The sequence below is a fragment of the Rhodnius prolixus genome, unplaced genomic scaffold (assembly GCF_049639745.1).
Source record: "Rhodnius prolixus isolate KJV_2025 unplaced genomic scaffold, Rpr scaffold_7, whole genome shotgun sequence".
In the NCBI taxonomy this organism is placed as follows: Eukaryota; Metazoa; Arthropoda; class Insecta; order Hemiptera; family Reduviidae; genus Rhodnius; species Rhodnius prolixus.
The window spans coordinates 34,047,191-34,074,154 of record NW_027411582.1 but is presented as its reverse complement, the minus strand read 5'-3'; the positions used below and the strand labels follow the sequence as shown (position 1 = coordinate 34,074,154).

General features: G+C 31.3%; 3 protein-coding genes across 6 annotated transcripts; all 3 read left to right on the top strand.

Annotated features, from left to right (window-relative positions):
* The first annotated feature begins 15 nt into the window (after positions 1-15).
* LOC141447506 (PSME3-interacting protein) lies at positions 16-5,495 on the top strand. Of its 3 annotated transcripts, none has more exons than XM_074115133.1 (6): positions 16-267; positions 583-712; positions 2,355-2,453; positions 3,564-3,777; positions 3,941-4,062; positions 4,809-5,495. In XM_074115133.1, exons 2-6 carry the CDS (start codon positions 616-618, stop codon positions 5,120-5,122), a joined length of 846 nt encoding a protein of 281 aa, XP_073971234.1. In that variant the 5' UTR covers positions 16-267; positions 583-615; the 3' UTR covers positions 5,123-5,495. The 3 variants fall into 3 exon arrangements, with proteins under 3 accessions (XP_073971234.1, XP_073971233.1, XP_073971236.1); XM_074115132.1 differs by having other exon boundaries at positions 16-279; XM_074115135.1 differs by lacking the exon at positions 16-267 and adding an exon at positions 458-482.
* Positions 5,496-7,303: 1,808 nt separating this feature from the next.
* On the top strand, positions 7,304-16,030 carry MED17 (mediator complex subunit 17). The gene is made up of 11 exons (XM_074115095.1): positions 7,304-7,729; positions 8,465-8,638; positions 8,725-8,860; positions 9,253-9,471; positions 9,548-9,692; positions 10,748-10,956; positions 11,064-11,329; positions 11,872-12,048; positions 13,261-13,393; positions 14,566-14,714; positions 15,480-16,030. The coding sequence occupies exons 1-11, from the start codon at positions 7,641-7,643 to the stop codon at positions 15,688-15,690; spliced, it is 1,908 nt and encodes a 635-aa protein (XP_073971196.1). The 5' UTR covers positions 7,304-7,640; the 3' UTR covers positions 15,691-16,030.
* A 2,842-nt stretch (positions 16,031-18,872) lies between these two features.
* Positions 18,873-26,588, top strand: LOC141447490 (high affinity cationic amino acid transporter 1-like). 2 transcript variants are annotated; one of them, XM_074115096.1, is made up of 15 exons: positions 18,873-19,143; positions 20,361-20,469; positions 20,994-21,111; positions 21,198-21,326; positions 22,018-22,176; positions 22,267-22,371; positions 22,952-23,101; positions 23,184-23,308; positions 23,393-23,490; positions 23,720-23,859; positions 23,932-24,034; positions 24,458-24,642; positions 24,873-25,039; positions 25,116-25,224; positions 26,220-26,588. In XM_074115096.1, coding segments are annotated over exons 1-15 (1,809 nt in total). In that variant the 5' UTR covers positions 18,873-19,141; the 3' UTR covers positions 26,330-26,588. The 2 variants fall into 2 exon arrangements, with proteins under 2 accessions (XP_073971197.1, XP_073971198.1); XM_074115097.1 differs by lacking the exon at positions 18,873-19,143 and adding an exon at positions 19,215-20,188.
* Positions 26,589-26,964: the final 376 nt, after the last annotated feature.

The following is a 26,964-nucleotide window of genomic DNA, read 5'->3' as shown; positions in this document are numbered from 1 at the left end:
AAATTGCTTAACAAATAAACATCTATCGAACGAATTGTGACAGTATTCAGCGAGGTTATTACATTTTAAGGCTAAAGTAATACGGTGTGTTTGTTTTATTAAAGGAAACGGTTGTCGATATTGTTAAGTGATGTGTAACATTCCCAAAATTGCGTTTGCAAATGAGTTTTACTAGTATTACTGCTCAAAAATACATTTTCCGAATATGGGGGAATAGCCCTTTCCACAAAAAACATAGATAATTTATCTAGTTCAGTGGAGAAAAAAGTACGTGGATAGGTAGGTATCTTGATATTAAAACAAAATCTAACTTTATCGTTGAGATTAAAATTTTATAAGATCAGAATATGTAATCTGATAGAAATTTTCTAAAAGAATATATTTTATAATCTCAAAAATTTAATTTTTTATTCCACAATTGTTATGTCAGTTTTTTGGACGTGAACTTATACACTTCCTTTTAATGTTAAAAACTTTTTCATGTATGTATTTGTACATTTCAATACCACAATTCGTAGTATACGTGTAGGCTATAAAAACAAATGTACTCCTTAAATTAAATTATACATTGTCTTTTGATAGGGTTTGCATTCGGATAGATCTTAGTTTGAAAATATGAGTTCTGGCTTTGTATCAGAATCTGAATTGGCTGAAAGAAGGAGAGTACGCCAAGAAGAATGGGAAAAAGTTCGCCAACCAAATCAACCTTTGGGTAAGCAAAAGCTTTTTGTTAATTTAATTTCTAAAATAATGTGGAAAAATCTAAACGAAATGTGTGATTTGCAGATACTATACGTCTTATTTATCAGAGACCCTTTTAATACTGATTTTGATATAACCTTTTGTATGTCTAAGAAAGTAGAAGTTCTACAATTTAATTGAAAAATTAAAAATATAAAATGGAACCATTCAGGATATTTATTACGTTCTGTTACTTAGAAGTCATAATTTAATTCATACAATTCTCTTCTTGTTGAAATGTTGATGATTGTAGAGCTAGATATCTTTAAATGATCTAATTTCTAAGTAGTTCTTAACATTGCAAAGCTAAATATTAGATCTTCTTTTTCTTAGATCTCTACCGAAATACTCCAAATTTGAATATCATATATCCCCACAACTATTGTATCTAAAATGCTGCTATTTCTCTCAATTGTAGAGCTAGATTATCCATATAGATATATTATATATTACTAAGCAAATTTTATGACTCCTTTTTCTAATATGTTCTTTATCTCACGAAATGAATTGTGACAACCTGCATCTCTACAACAATTGTATTCCAAATGTTGCATTTTCTCTCTATTGTAGAGGTACAATAATTTAATTGATCCATTTTTGTTATTGTATTCCATTATATATTTCTCTACTACTTCATCCCCTTTCGTGCTTCTTCGAATTTGAAAAGATAACGTATTTTTCGCAAAAATAAAATAACGTAAACCAATCTTAATAGAAACTCAATCAAGAGGTGTAGAGTGTCAGGGATGAAGAGGAGGCGAGAGATTGTACGAGACGACCAGAGCTAGTAGAGTGAGCCTATGAAACTTGTGATATTCTATCTTGGCGAGTTTTACAAAAACGATGTTGAGGTCGTTGTGAAGAGTAAGATTTGTCACTTAGAAAGGAGCATCAATTTATCTGCCGAAGTATAGTTTAATGGAAATGTCTGTACCGTCCGTAGTTTGTAGATTTGGCTGAACCCCACAGTTCTAGTCCGTAAGTCCACATAGGTTTGAGGATAGTATATTAAACGTTTCAGTTCTATAGACAGTTTGGAGAGCGTCTTCCAAGTAATCTGAAAAGAAGTTCGCTCGTTTTGTCATAGTTTGCCTTTTAAATCTAGAGTGAGGGTTCCTAGTGAGTTGTTCGTTTATGAAGAGCCGAAGGTAGCGCACTATAGATCTGTCGAAGGAAGAGGATCTTCAGCATTCACTTCTGTACTCTCTTATTGTGTGTATTCGCCATCTTCCTTTCTACGAAATTAAAACGAATCGGACCTTTCTTTTTAGTGATGAATTACTTTTATTTCTTTTATAGACATGCCTCATTTTTATAACATGTAGATTCACTTGTGAGCTTCGTAAGTGATCTTTATTTTCTTAAACTCTTTTCAACTGTCAGGAAATTTGACTTCTTTTGGTACAACTTTTTAACTTTCATCAAGTTTTCTCCATGCTATCTGATCCATACTCAGTCAAATAGTCTGATTGTTTGACAGTAGAAATCATTGATGGCCAAGGGAACTATTTTAGCTAGAGATTTTTAGAATGTAAAACAATTATCAATTTAACTCCATTAATTCACTTGTTCTTTGAATCCATGATTATTAGACCATAATTTTTTCATTTTAGAGGCACCTGAGGAAGAATACGATCATAGGTCACTATTTGAACGATTAGAAGAACAGAAAAAGAAGAAGGAATTCGAGTATGAAGAAGCTCACCGTTTAAGTAAGTGCATTAGTTTTTTCATGAAAAGCCCTACCATATAATTACTTTCGATCGTTTAAATTTTATTATCATAAATAAGTATCTTATTTATCAGAGATCAGACGTCATCGAACCACAAGTTATTGGGTTGTAATATAAAATGTCTTTCTGTTTCAGAATTTTCTTTTTCCTACGTAAGGAAACTGTATTTCTTTCGATTTTGAGTGAAATATATGTTGTGAGATTCTCTGGGTCTAAAAAAAAAAGTGGTTTTTAGAAAATGGTCTGTTTTACTTGTTAACAATATATCTCAACAACAAAAAATTACAGGGAGCTGAAACTTATATTTTTCTTGTGCCCTAACTGCAACATCGATAATAGTAACACCTTTTAAGAAGGCTTTTCCACTTGTTTCAAGAAAAATTCTATAAGTTTTGGGTGGTAGGTTTTCATTTAAATATAATGTACTTTTTTTGATGTTCTTATTATAAAGAAAGGTTAAATAACCTGCCAAGTTATATGACAATAGAAAGTATCACTTTATTAAATGAATTTTCCCTTTTCTGAGATTTTTTCGAATGTTAATCCAAGTTAAGACTGCAGTGTCTGCAATTGACTCTCATCAATATTGGCGAGCGAGCTAGTTGGTTTGCATTCCTACGAAATCACAACTCCAATTGACTTAGCTGGCAAGTGGTAGAAGCTACAGAGGTTTCTATCTATCCAGATACATAACGTGCCGCTAGTAGATGCGCGTGGGATCTACCTTTCTTTTTTGTGTACTTATTTATGTCAACGTTTAAGCCCGTCAACATATTGAATTTGGCTCGGTGCCTTCCCGGCTTCGCTCTAAAGTATCATTTTAATGTAATGTCTTTCATATGTAAAGGGGGAATTTTTTTTTTCAAAATTTCCACAACCGAAGTGCTAATTTACATAAATTTTTGAGATGTTTTCCTAAAATACATTCTACCATTTCTCTAAATGCCTTGAAGTTTTTATTTGAATCATTTTCCTAAGAAAGAATATTTTGGGAAAATATGTTTTCATTTTTAGTTCCTTTAAGTCAACACCTTGAGAATTTTAGTAAAAGAAAGTTCTGTTAGTGTTTACATCAGATTTTTATTTTAGAAAACATGATAAAAGGATTGGATGATGATGAGATCGACTTCTTAGAACTGGTAGATAGATCTAAAATGGAAGAAGAGAGGAAAAAGTGCGCTGAGGAGGAATTAGAAATGGCAGATTTTCGGAATAAAGTGGCCAGTCTGCAAGAACAAAGCTTGGAACAAAGAATCCAACAGGAAGTCAGGCGTCCACTTCTAAAAAATAATAATATAAAAACGTTAGTGGTATAAAAAGTACTCTTTATGGTTTTGAATCTTATTAAATTAATTTAAATTGGCATTAATTCGTGGATATCATGCTCAAGTATTTTAAACAAAATAGTTTTTTATTTATTTATTTTAATAAACAATTGCACTGGATTTACAAGAAGTACTTTGTAGAGGAAGATCTTCGCAGACTAAACTATTGGCAGGTGTTATTAAAAAAAGGCCGTTTCCTCCGAGTAACAGTGATAAAGAAGGTAGTGGAAAAAGGAGTAGAACTGGATTAGAGGAAGAGAAAGGTTAGTAAATTCTGTCATAAAGAGATTTTTGGCAGTTAATACTGACTCTCATCAATATTAGCGAGCGAGATAGTTGATTTGCATAATAATTTATTATCTTGACATTTTAACATGTAGTTCTTTTAATAATATATGTATATTTTACTCATAATGGATTCCTTGGAAAGTTTTATGAAATCTTTATACTAGCAGGTTTTATTGGAGTTCATCATCATAATAACGCCAAACAGTGTGAGGCTCCACACCCTGTACAAATTCTTATAACTTTATGCATGGTTTCCTACAGAACGTTTCTTGCTGTTCATTAAGTATCTTTCGCCATTCTTGCCGTCCAGTCGGGATCTTTATACAACACTTGGCAAAGCCTGTGTAAAAAGTCTCTTAAGTTTTATTTTTATTAGCAATTTTATTTTCTTGCTTTATTAGTATGTTTTTTCTGGTGTTGCTACAGTATTAGAGTGTTCCTTTTAAAATTACATTACCCAAAATAATTAATAAAAAAACTTATTACAATTCAATCTGTTATACGAATCTGAATCTAGTGCCAAGTTTAAACGCATCTAACATTTTATTACTTTATAATTTCCCTAAATTGCTGTGACTTGAGATGTAATTACTTCACCGTTAAGGATGTTAAAGTAGAAGCATTAAGCATGTCAGCTATGTCAATATTTTTCACGCTAACAATAACTTTTCATTGTTAATAATTGAATTAAGCAACTAATTTTGAAAATTGTTTAATATAGTTGAGGAAGAGAAGGTGCCTGCTCAAAAATCAGTTACTGAAAACCGGAAATCTGAAGAAGTGATAACATCAACCACCACCATAAGTGCTACTAACATCAAAGAACCGTCTGTAGATCCACAAAATAAATTAGATGTTGGTGGTAAAACTGGAGGTTTAACGTGTATTGGAATATTGCCTGGGCTTGGTACGTATAGTGTTTCCAGTGATGAAAGTGATTGTAGTACGGATATTGAAGAGGACGCTGGATCAGCAAGATTTGATCTACTTGGTCGTAGAATTAAAATAAAAACTGAAAACAGCAGTAACAAGTAAACTGTGGTAAATAATTGATAAGATGGAAAGAAGATCAAATATATAACAAGAAAAGCTTATTATTTTTTCCCAAAAATAGCATCCAGATAAAGCAAGAAACATATGTTTTGCATAGTAAATGACAATCTTTCGTTAAAAAATATTTTTTCAGTTTGTCTTATCCGTTTATCTAATATAAATTACATAAGAAAAAGCATATTCTATTTTTATTTGTTGCAGTTGAAAAGGAAATCACGGGAGCAAATTGGATTTCCTTTCATTAATGTGGCTCTCAGCTAAGTATGGTGAAATTCTTTTGAATTTTATAAAATGTATTCTAAGTAAACAAACAAAATAATAATAATCTTAAATATAAAAGACATTTTACACAGTATCGATTCTATTTTATTTTTATTTATTAATTTTTTTAAAATACATTTTATGATGAGGTGACAGTTCAAAATTTTGAATTTGAAAATTTTCTTTTAGCGCTCCTATTTGTTTTTTCCTTTTATTTCATTTAAGCGGTGGTTCAATCTGAAATTCTCTCTCTGCGAAAAGATGAACGCAAGGCAAAGCGAGATCGTCTACGCAATAAAGTTTGAATAAGTTTAAGTGGTACGTACATGTCTGTAAGATGGACATAACTGGATTCCCTACAAAAAAAAAAACTTTCGAACTAACGGCTTCTAAAAAGCCATTAAAGAGGAAGGAGGAGAACGACTTAGGGGGAACACATCAAGAAGGATATTGACAAAAGAGGACATTATCTGAACGGCAACCCTGGAATTTTACACGATAGAGTCATAGACATGTCATTTGTGACTGCTTCATACTCTCTGGGTGAAGTAAGATTACAATAAGTAGGTAGGTTTTAGCTCACATAAAATTAAGTATTGCAATTGTTAAATTATCGAAATAGAGTTTTTCACGCAAACACATGTTTTGAGATTATCTGTTATTACTAGAGTCGACCACGCTATGATGAGCAATTTAAAAAAATAAAAAGCTTAAAATGAAGCTTCCCAAATTTTAAATTATTAATAAAATCAATAAAAAATCTAATTGCAATTTCTAGATTCTAAATTATCTAATCTGAAGAATCAACAACAAATCCGGGATCGATTTTAACTTTGTGATCCTACCTCTAGCCGCTTAATTATCGTGTCGCTTTTCTAATGATTTCCTTCAGTTAAAACTAACCCTATATTTCTTTCTAGTGTAACTTGGAGGTTTTTTCATCAGCAAAATTATTGTATGTCGGTTCTCAGCTACTTCTTTTTTTGATCATTCTTAGCGAAAATAAATGAATATCGCAAACAGCAGATATTTTCTTAAGTTTGCTTTTAATATTTTATTTTTTTTGTAGTAAAATGTTGAGTTTCGCGACTCTAAGTCAGCAGTTTCTCCAACGTCTAAGTCTACCCTCTAACGTCGATGTATTCCTTTCCGTTTTTCGGACTTTTATCTATCATCTGAGGGAAATTAATCAGATTATTGCATAGATTTAAAGGCAAAGTGAAGTGAGGTCAAATTTTTCATCAGATGGCGAATGAGAGCCAAAGAAATTTACTGTTTAAATTAATATAGTAATTAATGATTGTTATTTAATAATGATTTCCTTATTAATTTTTTTAACATAAAATCGTAGAATATTAGATAGCTACAAAACTTTTTAATCTTCTTATTTTTAATTTTAAATTTAAGTAAACATAAGATTTAAGTAAAAGTATCTACGATTTCGTGCTTCGCCAATACGGCTACAGGGCAAACCGCAACAAAGGGTGTGTTTGGGCAAACTCTCAATAATTGTTCACAGTTTGAACCTTATTCTGCATTATATGCAATAAATATTGCAAGGTAATTTTTTCTGGCTGGCTTTAAAGTGATAGTAAAAACAAAGGATGAAAAGGTAAGTTTTAATAGTACCAAATTAAATATTACATGTTTTATTTTGGGTGATTGGGATACATTACTTCCAATTCTGGACTTTTGTGAAAAAACGCAATTAATTTTGCATCATTTCTTTCAAATTTCAATGATTCAACAAGAGTGAATAAATGTATTGAGGGGCACTCCTATTTTAGGAGATTATATAATTGATGCTATAATCGATTATAATTTTTTCCTGTGGAGTAATATTATTATAAGTATTGTATATTTGGGTTATTGTTAAAGTTCTGTTCTAACCTCTCTGTATAGGTTATATAATAACCGTGTAGAAGGTTGTATTTGAGTTAATGCTTGGGGTTGTGTTCCAGATTAGAGTGTTTTTTTTCGTGTTAGAATTAAGAACAGTTTTAGACAGTGCTAAGATGTAACTGTTATTGTTAAAAACAATTAGATTCATTAATGTTAAAAAAATTTAGAAAAAACAATATATTCGTTTTTTATTGTTTATTGCTCTTCCAAAATGATATAGTGCGGTAAACATAGTTTCTGTTGAAAAGACTTCAGTTGTAATAAAACTCATATATTTTTATTTTTTGAACAGAATTTGAAGTTTTCTTTTGTTAATCCTTCAAGAGCAATATTCAGAATGTCGTATCCAGTAAATATATCTATTGAAGCTCCAGTAGAGAATCAAATTCAAGAAATTTCTTACGATGGCCAAGAAATATATCAAATGTAAGTAATTTTTTCTTTTTCAACATTAGTAACATATATAAATAAGATAAATAAATAAATTTCTCTATTCATTCAATAGTTTTCATTATGTTTGACATCCAATCTTATATTTTATAAATATAATAGGTTTGTTACCCACACTAAAATAAAATTTGCTCTTTTTTGTAATAAAGTTTATCTTAATAACTTAGTAATTTTCTTGAGAAGGAGTGGAGTAGCCCGGTCAATGAGAAATGAGAATTGAGAATAAACATGCTGTCAATGAATGTGATAACATCTCTTCTATTTCACACTTCCCTCTTTGCGTACTCTTAAAAAGTTATTACATGATGAAAGTAAATTCAAAAATCTTACGTGCAATCCACAGAAGCAACCTTTCGGCCTGTCTGAATATTTTAATACATACCGAAGCTCTGAATCCTCCAGCTTCTGCTAAAGAGTCTCTTCTTAAACACTTTAAACTTAAAATGGGTGAAACAGTAGCATTTACCAAGGTAGTGATATAACATTTCCCCAACACCCCTTCACATTCATCATTCTATACTAACAGTCCTCCCTATTGTATGTAATGCCTTCAGACAAAATGTATGCCTTTGTACATTTCTAGGTTGCTGACGCCTAAATAAAATTTGCAAACAAAGATCCTTAGAAAGTTGACATATTTCCGGACCCTTTAGTTATTCTTTATCAACTAATATAATGAAAAATGAAATAAATGTAAACCTTATATTTTAGGCCACTTACAATGTCAGAAAATCTGGCAAAATTGGCGCAGAAAATTGATTTTAGTAAAGCAAGTTGTGAAGATTTGAAGAAAGAAGATCGGGACGATAGTTGTGAAGAAGATGTTAAAGATGCAACTTACCAGTCTTCAGTTTGGCCTTGGGATTCAGTTAGAAATAAACTCAGGTAGGAGTATCGTTTAAATACAAGTTCTTACCTCTTTCTCGTTACACTAGTCATGTTTGAATCAACAAATATAAATAAAATTCTAGAAATGCATTAACTGAAATTTGTGTGCTTGCCGACGTGTTGGCCATTGCTAAAGAGAAACGTTATATGGTATTAGATCCGATTCCACAAGAAGCACCTGAACCTAAACCTATGACGCAGGTGTATGCTAGGAAAAAAGTAAGTTCAGTTCTTTTTACTTTCTTTTCGAATTATTACAATTTACAGTGCCAAAAACACATTTCCTTTTTAGTGGATGTAGAAATTGAAACTATTGTACATAAGTAGTAAACGGAATGCATGCTTTCTACGAGTTTTTGTTTATTAAGATATTCTGTTAAATACAAACACAAAGGCCATGCGCTACATATATTTAGGGGTCATTTAAATTTGTATTTGTTTAAATTTTAGTTTAGTTTTAAAAATTTCAATCGATTGTAGTATACTCCATTACTAATAGCAAAGAGGGCATAATAACCCATTGGTTCATTGCCCAAAAAAAAACAAAAAAAAAAAAACTAATAGCAAAGGAAATAAGCAGTTTATAATGTACTCGTATTTTTTATTTTTAGGCATTGTCTGGAGCAGCGTCGGTATTACTGACAGGTGCTGAAAGACTTCGAGCTTCACAAAATGAAGCATCAAGAAATAGAGGAAGTCCGCCAGATTTCCATATAGAACTGTTAAGGTTAAGGCAGAATTGGAGGCTTAAGAAAGTATCAAATACAATAATAGGTGATATATCTTATCGTACAGCTGGATCCAAATATGCTCATACAGGAATTTTTGAGGTAGGTTTAATTTTGTTTTGTACGAAAAATAAAAATAAATAGAAGTCAAGCATAATCAAGACGAAATATTTCTTAGGTTACCAAAGCTGAGGAAGAATCTGATAAATGTATCAGTCCTCCACCCTCGCCTGGCGCTAACTCAAAATTGACTTCTGCTCTCAAATTAACTGTACCTAGTGAGTTACAAGGAATCGCATATATAGAAGTTATAAGTCAAAAAGGTAAATGTTGAATTCACGTCATTCTGAACATTGTTGACATTTTCATTTTCTTTCTCTTCCTGACATACCTGGACCAGGTTAATCAAATCCACCCAGTGGAGAGAAAAGAAGATATAGCACGATTGTACCGACTTCGTGTACTTTCAAGTCGAAAAACCATGCTTTTTCATCAGATTCAGTCCATAAGTCTTTTTCGCGTATTTTATGCTGTATATTCAAAGATCTCATGCTAAAAGTCTTGTATGTTAAAATAGTGATTGACAGGGCATAAATGACTTCTCAGGGATCGTCCCCGACTCTGTTGAATATCCTATAGAGATGTTTTCTGACCTCACACGCCCTGTAAGTAGGCATGAGGAAACATTTCTCTTGTCGACCTTATGTCTCTCTCTAGTCTTTTGGGACGTAGTAGGAGAGGAGTTCCTGGATACAGCTGCCAAGTCCGATTATACGTCCTTGCCCACTATCTGTTGCCCAAGGAACGTCTAAAAGATACCCACAAGTATCCCAGACAAGAGACATAATTTTAAAATACTATTCCTGGATTTTCCTGAAACCATAGGACATTGACTAGTGGAAAGTCCCTAAAATTTGTTACAGCAGGAAAAGTTCAATGATAAATTCAAGGGACGATACAATAAGCCATTTTAGTTGCAGTATCTCAAGGAATGTATCCAATGATATTTTAATCTACTTCCCACTAGAATGGTGATTCAAGGATATAATGGGCTCTGCTTTTTCCTCAGGTTGCCCAAGGTTTCTTGAATCAATCCATATTAACTTCTGATTCTGTATGTGTTGCTTGTAAGAAAACTAAAGATTTAAATAATTTTTATTGCAAGTCTGCCAAGAAGTTGTATAACCCTTCTTCAAAATCCGGTTGTTTTCTTTTACCAAAAGAAAGAAATCTAATCCACTTTTGTTAAAAATTGAAATCTTGTTAACTTCGTTAATTTATGAGACTTTATATTTATCCAAGATTATTATAATGTTTACAATAATTTTTTACTTTACCCTGTACTATAGTATAAAGTAAAAGTCCTTTAATTTTATAGACCAGGAAGATCTTTGTTCAGCGAATGTGAGTCTTCAGAATTTCTCGTCAACAACTGCACCCATACCAGAAGCTAACTGGCAGAAAAGATTAGAAGCTGCACAAAACGTACTTTTTTGTAAAGAATTGTTCAGCCAGTTGGCTAAAGAAGCTGTAGGACTACAAGCAGCTATTCCGCATACAGTGATTGGAAATCAGATTATTGCATCCGTGAGTTAGATTTTATAACAACCTCGATTGTTTGTGGTGTACAATTTGAACTAATTTGTAGAATTTTATTGAACCCTATATTTAATTTTTTGTTCGTTTTTCAAAAGACGTTTCCTGGTATGCATCTAAAAATAACTTTACGTCATAAAAATGGTGGCGGAGAGACATTTAATGAATCTCGTCGTGGTCAAAAAGGAGAACACGATCATGTATTGGAACATTCACTACATCAGATGTTAAGAGAAGTGCATCACAAAAATACACACCATCCGTTTCCACATCCTTCGTCGGCGCCTCTAGGACCCAGTAAGAGAAGATGTTTGGCCGGACCTTCTGCTACCGATCGTTATTATTTATTAGAAATGACCAAAAGGTACCTTTTTTTTTGTATTTTCATGTATACTATATTCTCATTCCGAGATTTTTAAAATTTAAATTATCCTGCTTAAATTCTGGAAAAAAATTCATATGTTTAGTGTGTTAAAACGATCAAAATTTAAGAAAATCCTTAAGAGTTGTTTTATAAAAAATCTAGAGTTATATTTAATCGACTTCGTCCAAATGCTTATTGTCGGGTTGTGGAAAAAGTACTCACTACTCAAGAAAAGGAAAAAAAAACAACTTTTGTTTGAAAGTCTTTCCATGTAAAATGATTTTGAGGAAGTTTTAGTGTAAGTGAAAGTCAAATTTTCAACATCAAACTGATTTGTCAACCTCTGATTATGGATGAAAATCCGCAAGTGGTCACAAAGAAACTCAGTCTACTATGACGGATAAAATCAAACACAATTAAGCATTTGTGTTTAAGTGTTAAATCAGTTTTTAGTGAACTACTAAAAAAGTTGAAAAAGAATTGAGTGTTTTAAATAAAAATATTGAGTTGAGTATTTATTTATTTTTTATTCTATTTTTCAGTCAAACATTACTAGAACAAATAATACAGCAGTCACAGCATACATTATTACGACAACGTACAGAATATGTGTTAGATACAATTATTAAAGAAGTAAAAGATCCATTAATTGTGACCCATTGGAATGCATTGAATTCGCCCACACTGTCATGTGTTAAAATCAACATCATTACTCACGGGTAAGTCGAATGATTCTCTTTTTCTCTCACTCTAATTTTTTTTTTCTGCGATTTAAAGGCGCTGAAGATTTCAGAGCTTGGCCTATACATATATACACAGTGTGGCTATCTTCATGAAATTTTGGGAACTAGTTACTACAACCTTCTCCCACAGTACGAAGTTTCAAGTTATCGGATAACATGCAATTGTTCAGTAGCAGTTTGCGTGGTAGTATCAAAGTGGTATCAGTCATAATTTTACGATGAATAAAAATAACGAAGGAAGTGTTGCTATTAAATTTTGTTTTAAATATTCGAAATGCTAAAATTGGCTTATAGTGGATCTATTATGTCTCTTGCTACTGTTTTTCAGTGGTATAACTTTTTTTCGGAGGGTAGGGAGTCGGTTGCAGACGATGGAGGGCCATGCTTCACGAAGAGTAACGAAAACATCGCTAAAGTCGCGCAGCTGGATTAAAGGATCACCATAATGCGAGAAAAACTAACTGGAATACCAAAGACCATCGTTCAACGCATTATTACGAGAGATCGTCCTTTTTTCCTCTTGCAAGATCACGCACCAGCGGCGATTAACACAATTTTTGGCCAAAAAAAATGGTTCCTGTGCTCGGCCAGCCACCTTACTCGCCTGATTTGATTCCCCCTGACCCTACTTCCTGTTCCACAAATTATAGATGGGCTTGAAAAAGAACCATTTTGCTTCGATAGACGAGATACAAAAAGCTGTGACAACGAAGTTAAACATTATTTCAAAAGAAGAGTTTTTGAAAGGCATGAAAAGCTTGAAAGATCGTGCTAACCTGTCTGTTACTTCTTCCAATGGAGACTATTTTGAATAAAAGATTTGTTGAAAACATTTTTGTAATTTTTTTGAGTCCTTTATAGCCACAGTCTTCAAACTTATGGGACACACTGTGTATATAGTACGATTTGACCTCAGTAATAGGCCCAGTTATATCCAAAGTTAACTTTAGAGTACATCCTTTTTAGAAGCCCTCGACAGCCATTGCAATAATTTTGATAGAGAAATGGTTGATCTTCCCTAAAGCATGCCGAACAAATTGTCTGTCTTAACCATGCTTGATAGAAAAAAATTGACTTTATTTTACACTGAACTAAACTGCATAAATATTAAGTTCCTCTAACTAAATATTAATTGCCTACATGTAAAAGTGTGCAAAAATAATTATCACTATTGTCTTTTATTCTCAGTTATGACACCATTTGTCGGACATCGCTTGTCATCCAGGTCAACGAGAAATCGTTGAAGTGTGTTTGCAGAGACGGTAGAGTTATGCATATGTCTTACGAAGGACAGGAATTAAGGGATTTAATATTTTGCCAGGTATGCCAAAACAATTCGTAGAATTTAAATAATAATAATTATAATTCTGATTTGTTAATTCGTCAATGATTTTTTTTTTTTTTTTTTCTAAATACGGTAATCTTAAATAAGATGTAGTGCTTGTAAAAAATGGGTCGCCTTGATTTCTTGAGACATTTATTTAATAACATTCTGTATGTCAACAAAATGTAAGTATTTGTTTTGATTAGGGAGTTAGGAAAATAGAAATAAAATATTTTAGAAGTTTTTTCATTCCAAGGCAGAGTGCTTTCTACTAAGTAGATTGCAATGAGGAGGAGGATTTCAAACATATAATAATGATATGTCCACGTTTTGTAGTAGAAAGGAAACGAATGTTTGACGACATATACAGGTATTTAGATGCACCATTTCACTACGAAAGCATAATATTCTCCAGCAACATCTGCTTAAATCTATAGCAGAGCTAGCCAAGAAATATGAGAGTATTTAAAAGTTATAGCCGATTAGAATGAATGCAAGAAAATGATTAGAGAAGGATTACGGTGATTTTAATTTAGGTTAAGCTATAAGGATGGCAGGAATATAGAATACTGATCCATCCATTAGTTGTAAGTTTGTATGTAAATAGTTGTATATAGTAGAGGGATGAATGTGTGAAGGGAATGTATTTATAAGTAAGAATGGAGAGTGAGTGATATTCTAGTGATAAGCACCTAGACGATGCTGGCAGTATGGCGAAAGCCAATGCCAAAAAAAAAGTACTACACTAATTAAAACAAACAAATCTGACATTTTACTTTTTGCACTTTACAAACGGCTATCGTCTAATAAACACTGATACATACTAGATCTTTTAAGTGGATTTGAATTTATTTAGTCCTTCTTTCTAATTCTGCTCTATTCTCGATAATTCATTCTCCGCATTTAACTGTGTTTTATTTCAACCATAGTGCGATTTGTTAGGAACAAAAAGGAATGCATCTGTTGTTTATTTAAAGTCGGTGCTATAAATACTCCAAAATTAACCATCTGCCCCATAATTTTTTTTAAAAAAAAGAAGATTCTTTGGTAACCATACGTAAATATATTCAATGATATATTCTTGATTATTTGCCAACTTCTATTTTTGCTTAATAAGGGCAACGATTAGGGCTTATTTGGTAATTTTTTGTTTTCATTTTTTTTTATAGATATATCAACACCAAATTTCAGCTGTACAAGCACTAGCAAGATGCATGGGTTGGCAATATTTAGCAAACAGTTCTCATCTTGGTATAGGCACTGTGGAACCTCTAGGAAACGCTAGCAGTTGTATTTTAGCTTCGCCAATGGGTGATAGGTAAGCTTTTCGTTTCGATTATAAAAGTACTAGTATAAGTTTTAGGTATTTAAATTCGTAACTTCTTAAAAAAAATTAGCGTTTTCATTGTTGTAAAATTCTATTTGATCTTATTCTCATTAAGTACCGATCGTGAAAGTATCATTACTGCTGAAGATATAAGAATGGTAGCCCCTTTAGATACCATTGAGCAGGATTCGGAAGTAACACTCGTTTTTAGATCCCTTGAAAACAAAACAAAAAAAGAAATGCTCTTGACTTCCCATGCTCAGCTAACACAAAAATCGATAAATCGTAGATAGTTCAAATCGAAAAGGAAATTTATGAAAACTAAAAAAGTTAAAATTGAAAATGCGATATAATTTGTCTTAAAAAATGGCACGGTCTCTTTGACGATATCAATTTGTATTATACTTTACAATATAATTAATCAACGCTGTCTTTTGAGTACAAATTCTAGGTTTAAAAAGAATAATTAGGTAAACTGTTATGAGAAAAATTATTGTGAGTGTTCCACTTTTTTTCGAGCGACAACATTTAGATACTTGGACATTAACATCTAATTGTCAGAACTAAATGTTTAAGACATTAGAGTTGTAAATGTAATATTAAATCCCTCTTACTGAAGAAAATATTGGTAGTTTACTAACAAGTACTTGGTATATTTTATTAGACTTTTTAGTGAGACGTGTAAGAAGTACGACAATGAAATGAAGATTCAAATCTAGATGTTTAAGCTAATATAAACTTTTTAACTGATTACAGATTAATAGCGGTACGTTGTGAACCACAAGGCGGCTGTCAAGTATCTATTGCACATTCACCGAGAAAGGATTTTTTCAGTGGTCAACTGGTTAAAGAAAGAAAATGGGAAAATCTAGGTGGTGCTTTCAAAGAAGTAAGATGGGACAAAATGGAAGGTAGAAATTTTCTAAACAAAATGGAACTTCTGATGGCTAGTTTGACCAGCTCTTGAGTACTAATGGTTCAAACAAGTATTTATTTAAGAGATCATTTTCCATTCCAAATTATTTTGTTGTTAGATAATTATTCGTGTATAAAAATAATTACATACATAATGATGAACGTATCTGTAAATAGTGTCTTTATCTGTATTATATACAAAATTTAATTGAAATCTGTGAAAAAAATTGAAGGTTTTTTTTTTAATTGATGTAATTGGATTTTGTCTTATAATTTCCTTGTTCAAGAAAGGAATGAAAGTACTATTTTTGTCAAATGTGTACATTATATATAGACAAGTTAATTGAAAGATTCAATTCTTACTTTCAAAATAAGATATTATTTGTTTTTTATTGGCGTTTTAATTTCTTAATGTAAATTAGAAAAATCATTAACAAACTCAGACTAAAAGAAGCATAATCAGTATTTATTTTCGGAATCTTGAGTTGGAGATTCAGAATTGGTCAATCACAGAAACGGACAATTTGAAATTTCATGCTGTTCCTATTGTATAAAAGTTACAGACTCGTATTTATATAACATTCAAAATTCAGTTTAGCACTTAGTTGTACTTGAGTATTTTCTAGTAATAAAACGTTCTATCGCTGACAGCCTGTTTCATCTTGGACTGCAAAAAGAGGATTCTTTCAAGTCATATTTTCCCGTGTTTCTTACAGGATTCTAGACAATGCAGAACCTGTTTCTTTAAAGTTACTGGCCACACATTTGTTGGTTGAAATCTGTTGGTTACGGTGAATACACAAAGACAAATCGATTAACTGCTGTTGAGTTTTGAATGCAATTGGAAGTAGAACTGAATTACGTCACTGTTTATCGACGGAACAGCTAGAAATTGAAAATCATCCATTTGTCTGGACGAATCCTTTTTAATTCGCTAATGTTTGTCTATAGATACGATGAAACTATTAAGTTTCGTACACTTCAGTGTAACTGCTACGAGTGCGTGCAATCGCTAGGATACCCGCAAAGGCATTACTAGCACTCAAGAAACTGGTTAGTTGTTAGCCCACTTGTTTCTTCTGGGATCTGATTAAGATTTAAGAGAGAATTTACCAACAATTCAGTGAGTATTTACTAGACTTTCTACTCTAGTTTAGCAATACGCACAGATTGTATAACTATTCAACAGATTAACAGATTCTATAACTCATTGTTCAGTCGCTGTCTAATATAACCACTCTAGCGTGCGACCTCTTTAGTACTAAATCTCAGAAGGGACCTGGCACCATTGGTCACACTTTCCTATCACCACAAAATGGGCCAGCCATTCGCTGTATGATGGGTCAGCATCATCTTTTTTTAAAAAAGCAAAACATTCATTCTAAACATTGCTCTGCCCATTCAAGACAACACAACTTCTGAAAATGGTAGCTAGCTAAAGCTTCATTCTTTTACACTGTAAATATGAAACCATTTTTCATTTTACTTTCGTCTTGATAGGAGAACTCTGTGTTTATGACTTTTTTTGTGAAAAAAACAAACAAAATTTTTTGGTAGATAGCGCTGTAAACTAAAATACATCTTTTCGATGTAGCTTATCATTGTCGACGCTTCATTATCTGAAAAAAAAAACGGCGAAGCAGATTGTAATAACTGTAGGAAATGAATTCAGTGATGTTTTATTTGAAACGGTCCATAAATTTGATTTTTTATCTACCCATACTTCGAGAATTAACATCCAAGGGCTAGGAATGCTTCTTCGACAACATGAAAAGATCTTTCGATAATCTCATGACTTTAGAATACTCTTTAATCGTGTTATCTATAAAACGAATGAGAAATTATTCGTTTGAGTATCTCAAAGGTGGGAAAAAAAACGTAGAAAGCAAAACTTATTTCATTTAAAGTTTAGGTAACTTTTCGTCTAACGGGAAGGATCCACCTTGTTCGGAAGCGGAGACTAAAAAGATTTGTGATTTCCTTGTCTAAAAACTCGGCAGATTGCCTTGGTCATATTTCTCTTGCAGATATTGGGCATCACTTTTTCTTGAATATTGTTTACCATCAAAGATTAGTTACAAAAGCGCAGGTAAACTGAGACACATAGTTCCACATTATCTGGAGTGAAGAGAGGAAATGAAAAATCATAAAATCAGATTTTTTTAAATTACAAGGTCAGATATTAATTATCCTTCGTAGCAATTCTTAAAATATTAAAATTCAGAAAGATGATCTTTTTTCAGTACTAATGTATTTGTTTTTTTCTAAATGTTCAGAATTTTGGTCCGACAAAGGAAAAAATAAGTTTAATTACAGAAAAGAAAATCTTTATTGGGGAACTTACTTAACAGACACTTTTGAAGTTAAGTTTCGTTATTGCTTAATATAAATCGGATTGGAATTGTGCAACTACAACTAAGTATAAAATTGTATGTAAACTTAGAGAAAATTTTCATAGTGAAGTCTGGAAAAAATATGAACTCCGATTTTCGTTTTCAAACTATTCTATAAATGTGTAAGATCTTGTAAAAACTTTTCAGTTGGGATACCGTTAAAATAGATAGGATGTTCATTATGATTTGAGAATTTCAAATTCTCTCGTCCTACACTCTAAGAGAACATAACAAAAGTATTAGAAAAGGTGGTTGTTGTTAACATTGATTTAAAAAGTTTTGAAGAGTATTTGTCTAAAAAATGTTTCTCAGCTTAATTGAGTGTAGCCAATTATTATAATCCAGTTATGCTAATAAACCGGTAATTTTGTTTACGGATTTGCCTCGCAACACTTTAATAACTTACTCCAACGATGCTTAAAATAAGGTTCAAAGTAAATCTTTGCCATTATAAAATAATTTTGTTGTGAGGGATCATGGATAAATTTTAATTAAAGAAAAAAAAAATTCATACTTCCGACAATATTATTTCAATAAGAAATTGAAGAACTTATAGCATTTTGCTTAGATTTTCAACAGAAAGTTCATATCTTTATATGCATGTAAAGTTCCAGTTAAAGATACTATAATAATCAAAACGTAAGTAATATATTTAATATAAGTGATACTTAGTTGACATAAAATTTAATGAATTATACTGCTTATCTTTAATATCGTAATTACATTATTAAATCTGTTTGTCAAGGGTTTTTTTTTTATTGCGCGATGTATAATTATTTTTCTTTTTTTTAGTTTTATTCAAATAAGTATTTTTTTTTTTAACTTGGAGCTCCTCTTTTTTGTTGGCGCAGGTCTAACAAGTTGTTATATAACTAGTTGTCTAGTTGTGGCTAAGTGACTACTGTTATGTAGTGCTACCTCACAGTTAGTGTTTTTAGATTACGGTTAAAACAAACTCAACGTTTCTGAGTAAATATCTTCCTTTATTGTAAATAATATTATCTTTTTTTAACGCTAGATGTAGTTATTAGGCATTATTCTCAATCTCACAATAAGCAAAATCATGTGACAAACAAGTGTCAAAAGTTTATTAGTAATAGGTGCTCTACAATGTAAGTACAATTAATTTTATATCAAATAAATATAAACAAAAACTACTGTTTGCCCTCATAATTTGCTTTTTCGCCCTCTATTTCAACCTTTCGACGTTAATAATTATTGTTATTACAAAATTAAAAGAGATGACAACCATTACCAGGAATCTTTAATCACCAATAAAAACTCTCTTAATGTTTTAAACGTTTAAAACAGGGCATATTATACGAGTTATTTATTTATTTTAATTATATATTGAAAGATGCCTTGGCTTAATCGTAGTTTGAAAGAAAATCGATTTCATATCGTTATTATCGAAATGAATGTAGGTTGATGTACATAATTTACAGCTGTAACTCGAGGCCTACGATATTAATGTGCCTTTAATTTGTCAATAAATATTTTTATTTTTTACTGTGGTGAGGGCAATGATAGTATTAGGTTAAATTCTTAATGTTGATTCTTCATTGAAGGTCAAGATGGCGGTGTTTTATAACCTTTCTCTTTCATTGGTAGATGGTGAGGTGAGGAGTTACAGGTAGACGGGGCTACCGCCTGTTCCCTGAACTGACAAAAGAGTCCTGGTGAAATAAAAACTAGGAAATAGACAATAAATATTCTTTGACTTGTTTCTCAGTAAATCTAGTCACTGCATTACGCAAATTTTGTTTATCTATTCTTGACGTAATTACGTCTTATAACATTTGAAAGTTGGTTGTCACTTTACGGAAAGTGAATTACATATGATATAAATAGAAGTTGAATTTGATTCAGTTTGTTTCTTCTATTTTTGTAGAAATATTTTGTGCCTTTAACGTTAACGGCTGTGGTTCTGTTTCTATACTTCAATTCTCAGATTCGGCAAACGTCTCATTACTTGGTTGAAATAACGGTTAGACGTGATTATGCTGTTGCCTGCGACTAATCGTAACCGAGCTTACCCTACGACGTATTTTACGTAAAACCTGGTACACAATAGATTACCAAACTTTAAAAAGAAGATTGCATGTTGAGAGAAAATCTTAGCCGCTACATAAAGATATCCTAAAACACCCTTGGAAGGTAAGGACGGACGTTAATTAGAAAAAAAAAAAATTGCCTAGTCACTCAAAAATTTCTGCTTTTGCTCTGTATGTTATACGTATATCAAAATAAGTATACTTAGTTTACAACTACTCAAACAAGATAATAGATTGCAAAATAATGTTTTAGTTACTCTATGAGTTTGTTGCAGGTGGCATATTATTCGACAACTTTCTAGGCGGAAGGTGCTCGGTGACGTTGTTAATGAAGAAACTCAATTAAGAAAAGTGTTATCAACTTTAGATCTTACAGCCCTTGGTGTAAATATATTTATTGAAATAATATTCATTAGACTTGTTCTTCTCTCCAACAGAGACGATTTCGAGAGTTGGTTCAAAAGAGAAAGTTACGCCCAACAATTAACAAGGCCAAATAGCGGACTGCTTACCGAAAAGCACCATTTTTGTAGTTATAATTTTTATTAACTTTCAAATTCAATGCGAGACAAACTTGGACTCCTCACATTACACTAAAAGATTAAGACAGTCCTATCAAACTTTCAGGCAGCTCTTTCTTGTAATTAAGCGATGGACAATTCTGAATCTGCTAAGATTTTTCATGCATTTATATTTTGGTACTTGTTAGGCAGCAATAGTCTTAAAATTAAGTGAATGTGGGATGAAGTGTGTGTTAATTTGAACTACTCATATTTTTGTTTTAGACACTTTCTTGATTTTTATTTTCTAGTAATTCATAGTATGTATTTTCCTCAAAAGAATTACTTTGGTGATTAGCTTTCTTTGTCCAAGCAACTGAAGTTTATCATAGTTCTTATTTCTTACAGGTTGGCTGCACTCTTGGTGTTGGAGTGTACATACTTCCTGGTATTGTGGCGAAAGATTCTGCCGGACCAGGAGTTATTATTTCATTTCTTTTTGCAGCCATTACATCGGTATTTGCAGGTAATGTAACATAACTTACAGCTTTGTTGTTTTACTTTCTTCTATCATAACTCCGTAAGTTCTAATTAAACAATATCCATGTACAGGTTTATGCTTCTCTGAATTTGGTGCTAGAGTACCCAGGGCTGGGTCAGCCTATATTTACAGTTACGTTACTATAGGAGAGTTTGTAGCATTTACTATAGGATGGAATCTTATAATGGAATATGTTATAGGTAAAGTTTAACAATGCTTCACCATTATTTTTTAACAAAGTGACTTTTTCGTAGATACATAGTGCGCAAATGAAAAGTCTGAATGCAGTCCTCAATGATTTATTTATTACGTTTAACTTTGGTTGAATGTTAACTAGTCAGATGGTCTCGCTATTTACGTTAACTTCGTACAGGAATACCCAGTATATTATACTTGTTTAACTAATCATGATACGGTCTACAGTTCTGGACAAATCTCTATTTAGAGACATTAGTGTTATTACTAAATAAAGTCAGATTTAACTAATATATTTAAAAGTGCTTCATGTTTTCTTCTGTGTATAAAGTAACAATACTTATTTTCTCTAAATTTACAAACACTTGCTAGTTTAGATTTATCAATATAACCAAAATAAGTATGCACTACCATTTTAATCTCTTTAGCACAACCAACATTCAGGCATAGTGTGAACTATGTTTCGATTTGAGACATTTCATGATGCAGAAAATTTAAATAAAACATCCGAGAATGTACTCAGGCTTTTCATCGATATGTATTATTTATTTAAAACCTGATGGAGCCTATTTAGATATAACCTTAGACAATTGTGACTTTCAAAATTAGTGACCAATGTCTGAAAGGTAAAGTTTTTCAATTATAATAGTAAAAATTGTATTTATATTTTGATATTTGTTGAAATTTCTGGATTAGGAGCAGCAAGCGTTGCGAGAGGATTAAGTCTCTATCTGGATTCAATGTTTGGAAATCAGATGGAAGCTTTCTACAGAACTTTATACGAATTTCGTGATATGGATTTCATATCAGAATATTTTGATATTTTAGCTTTTGGAATTTCATCACTAGTGACAAGTAAGTTGATTTTGAGGTGATATGAAAGAAATTTTGATTCACTACTTAATATCAATTTATAGTGTAACTTCTTTTTTCTTTTTTTTCCAGTTGGACTAGCAGTAGGTGTCAAAGAATCTCTTCTTATCAATAATTTACTCACATTTATTAATGTATCGATTGTTTTATTTGTGATCGTTGTTGGTGCTTTCAAAGGTAACCGATATCTCTTTATTTAAGTGGTTGTTGTTAACGTTTGACGCAAAAATATGTCATAAATGAATATTCGAAAAAATGTTTATTTTTTGCTAGTTTGAGTACCTTAGGAAATTGTAGCGGAAGTATTATACTTCAGCTTAACTCTACTTACGATAAAGATACCTTAATATTATACTAAAAATGGCGCAGGAAACATTTATTTTGCTGCAAAAATAATTAGATGTATTAGATTTCAATGTAACTTCTCCAATTATTTCTGTAACTCGAATCTGTTGTGGAAAAAAAAGTGTAAAGATACTATAAGAGAGGATTTACATGTGTTTCTAAAATCGGAGTTTGAATATTCCAAAACTGGAAGTTCCCAAGCTGAATTCGAACCCGTGATCTCCTCGATGGAATCCAGTATACGGTAACCACTCAGCTTATCCCTTCCCTAGTACGCTTAATTAATATTTAAAATTTGTAATAGTATTCTTCTTCTTTTCTAAATTTTGTTTATTTTATGTTTATTCTCAGACTTCATTAAATTTCTAATTCTTGTTTCTCCAAGACTTATTGAATGTATGTTTATCCACAGTCGATTTGCGAAATTGGTCACTACCAAAGATTGAAGTACCACCATGGGCTGGTGAAGGTGGTTTCCTACCTTATGGTGTAATGGGTGCCATCAAAGGTGCGGCTACATGTTTTTATGGATATGTAGGTTTTGATGTCATCGCCACTTCTGGTAATGTCTTTCATGATTCCACTCTTCGCTCTAAAGTTTATTTCTATTAATTAATAATCTAATTCAATTGTTTTCCCTTCAGGTGAAGAAGTTAAAGATCCTCAGAAATCCATCCCTCTTGCCATAATTAGCGCATTGACAATCATTTTTCTAGCCTATTTCGGTCTGTCAGCTGTATTGACACTGATGTGGCCTTATTACTTACAGGTACAGCTGACATTAAAATTTCATCTCTCTTAATGTCAGTAAATTTATAAGTATAAAAATCTGACTATTAAATAATTGTTGTAGGATGTAGATGCTCCAATTCCTCATGTGTTCCTAATGGTCGGTTGGGATTGGGCTGCTTGGATTGTAGCAGTCGGTGGAATTTTCGGTCTGCTTGCCAGGTAATTTTTATAAGTTAAATTTATTACATATTTTAGATTTGACACAGTTTAGGCCATAATAAACTGTAATTTATTGAGTCAAATGCACGCTGGAAGTGGACGAATATGGCATAAACCATCTTCTTTTTACTGCCAACGTGCATAATACTGGACAGAACTCAATGAAAATAGATTATCTATACATTCTCTACCAGCACGAAATCTTGACTGAAGAAATAAATGATTGCAGCCTGTTTTCTGGTTTGTTTCCTTTGCCTCGTATTATCTATTCAATGGCAAATGATGGACTTATGTTTCGCTGGCTGGGCTCAGTTAGTCCTCGCTTTGGAACCCCATTTATTGGGACACTTGTTGCCGGATTAATTACTAGTAAGTTTATTCAATTAAAAATCAACATTTTCTGGAAAATGGCTTTTCTTTACTTAATTTTCATTATTATAGGTTTCATGGCCGCCACGTTTAAATTGAAACAACTTGTAGATCTGATGTCCATAGGTACTCTATTGGCATATGCAATAGTCGCAGCATGTGTTCTGTTATTAAGGTAATCACAGATTTTTTATTTTTTTATTTTTGTTACAATCCTATGGTTTAATCAGCTGATAAGCCTTGGTAATGCTGAAGAAATTGAGTGATGAAAAAAAGTAAGTTTATACTCAAGTTCATCTAAAAGGGTATCGAAGTAGCGGTGCAGTTTATCTCTACTTCTCTTTATAATTAAATAAATAAAAATAGCCTTAGATAAAATGGGAAAAATCAGAAGCAGTCAATTTATACTTCTTTGTAATACATGAAGACCTAAAACAGTTAAGTGATGAAATTTTATAGGAATAGAAGTGCTAGTGATTTGATCTCATACATAATGTTAGAGATCTTATATTGCAAATGTATTAGATAAAACACAAAAGGTAAACTTTATCAATATAACATTTTTTACTTACATTCTATTTGTTTTGTTTTTTTAAAGATATAAAGAGACTAACGAACAGACTAAAGTTACCTTCCATCTTTATGGAGAGCATACTAACATTATTTCACAAAACGTTAAAGTTACTTGGTGCTCGATAATGGGACAGATGTTCAACCACAAGGGGATATCTGAGCCGACAGAACTCACATCAACCATCGCTACTACCTTCACTATTTTATTCAGTTCGTAGTAATTCATAACAATTATTTATAGTGATTATTCATAAGTAATTAATAATATTTAGAATAATGCTGTGACCTAAATTGTTAGTGAAAAAGAAAAATGAAGGTGATGTTTAAACAAATAATAGTAGAAGTAGTCCAATTCTGAATACGTTTATTTAAATTAAATTGTAAGTTTAAGCTTTTTCCCCGCTACACTTATAATAATGTATTGAATTTTGTTATTACAGGTTTTTTCAGCATCGCCTTAGCATATATATTAGTTATACACGAAACATCACTGTTAGAAGGAAACATTTGTCCATTAATATTGTCAATAATATTGGCAACATTAATGGTTTTATGTGTGATTTGTATTAGCCGTCAACCTTCAGATACCTCAACACTCAGCTTTAAGGTGACATTATTATATTTAATTTTATTTCATTGTAAGTAATCTAAATTTTTTAAATTGGTAATTTATGATTTTATAGGTGCCATTAGTGCCAGGAATTCCTTGTTTCAGTATATTTTTAAACATCTATCTTATGATGATGATGGACGTCAGCACTTGGTTAAGATTTTTAGTCTGGATGATTGTTGGTAAGTACCCATTTTGTTTTGCTCTTCATGCATAATTGGTTATTATATTTCTTGAAATAGAAGCAAATTAAAGCAATAACAAACAATCTAACTTTGTTTAAAATCAAAACAATAATGGTAATTGTTCGCTGTGAATTGCCCCATTGTCTGATCATTGGCCATAACCTTTTTTTACTTTGTTTAGTTTTATCCAACCACAATGTCAGTCAAATTCTGTTTGGATAATTTCTAAATAGGATCGTGAATTTTCTCCTTTTCAATTAGCTACAATTCAAAAACTTACGCTATGTGATCAAAAGTGTATTTGTTTGCGTAGCATTAGTTTGTTAGAAAGATATTTGTATATCTACCCGTACATAGTTCCTTATCTCTATTTGATTGTTTACAACCAATTACAATGAACTTTAGGGAAAGCATTGCCTTTTAAAATTAATATATTTTCCTTAATTGTAGCCATAAACTATATATTTTAAGTTTAAATTTTGCTGTTTAAGTACCTCATCCCTATTCTTTATGTTGTAAACTTTTAAACAAAGTTAATCTGTATGCTTCCTTAAAACAATATTTATTCATATATTTGTAATCGTATAATCGTTTATTTTAAAGTTCATTATATATTTCTTTAAAGATACAATGCAATTTATTTTTGCAAAAAGAAATTATTATTTTTAAAAAACTCGATAAAAGGTTCCTTTTGAGAAAAAGAAATTCCATTTCTTCAAGGAGGAGGATAAATAAATAAAAAGCATAAAAACATCAAAAGAGTTTGTTTTATTACAAAATAAACAACATATGAATCTTTACAACATTAATGTAAACTTAATATTTTTTACAATTACAGATGCATTTATGAGTGATTAGTTTATAATTTAGTTTTTCTATTCATCAGTTAAAGCTCAATAAAATCCCTTCGGTTATGAATCTTCGCATGAAATCCAAAAATATTACTGTTTTCCTTAATTACGTTTAACACAGCATTTTTTCTTTCCATTTAGGTTACGTAATATATTTTGGCTATGGAATCTTTCACAGCGTTGAAAGAAGAGATCCTCGAAGAGTGGACTATGAAATCCTAAAAGGGGATGAAGAAGTTGATGTTACTTAAAATAATTTTAATTTTTTTGTTTTTTATACACAAAGAAAGCTGTATGTACAGTGCTTTTTTATTTTGAGAAGCTATATCATTAATGTTCATAAAAAATGAAAAATAACGAAAGAATACATTGTTACTTACATAATTATGTTAAGTCTAGTCTTTCAAATATTGTGTTCAAACGGGTTTTTAATTATAATAATTGTAATTTAAATAATATTTTGTAAAATGTTAGAATGAGTAAATAATAAAAAATATTACGTTTACCTTATTTACTACCTCTTTGATATTTGAAAAATAAATAACTTAATTCTATTTAAGGTTCATTATTTTATTTAAAAAAAAAAAAATCCTATTTGACCAAGGAGGAGAATAAATAAAGACATTAACATTAAAAATTTTAAAAAGTAAATAATGAAATGCTAAAAAAAAAAGATTCTATTAAGAAATAAAAAATTCAGAAATAATCAAATTGTAAAAAATGTTAAGTAAAACAGCATGTAACATTAAAAATAAAAAATTAGTTCCAGAAAAATCCGTCAGAGAGAAGTAAAAACAGAAAGAATAATTAGTTTAAAAAATGGCCACAAGGTAGTAGCACTTACTGGACATGTCAACTATGTAAACACATTTTAGTTTACATGTTA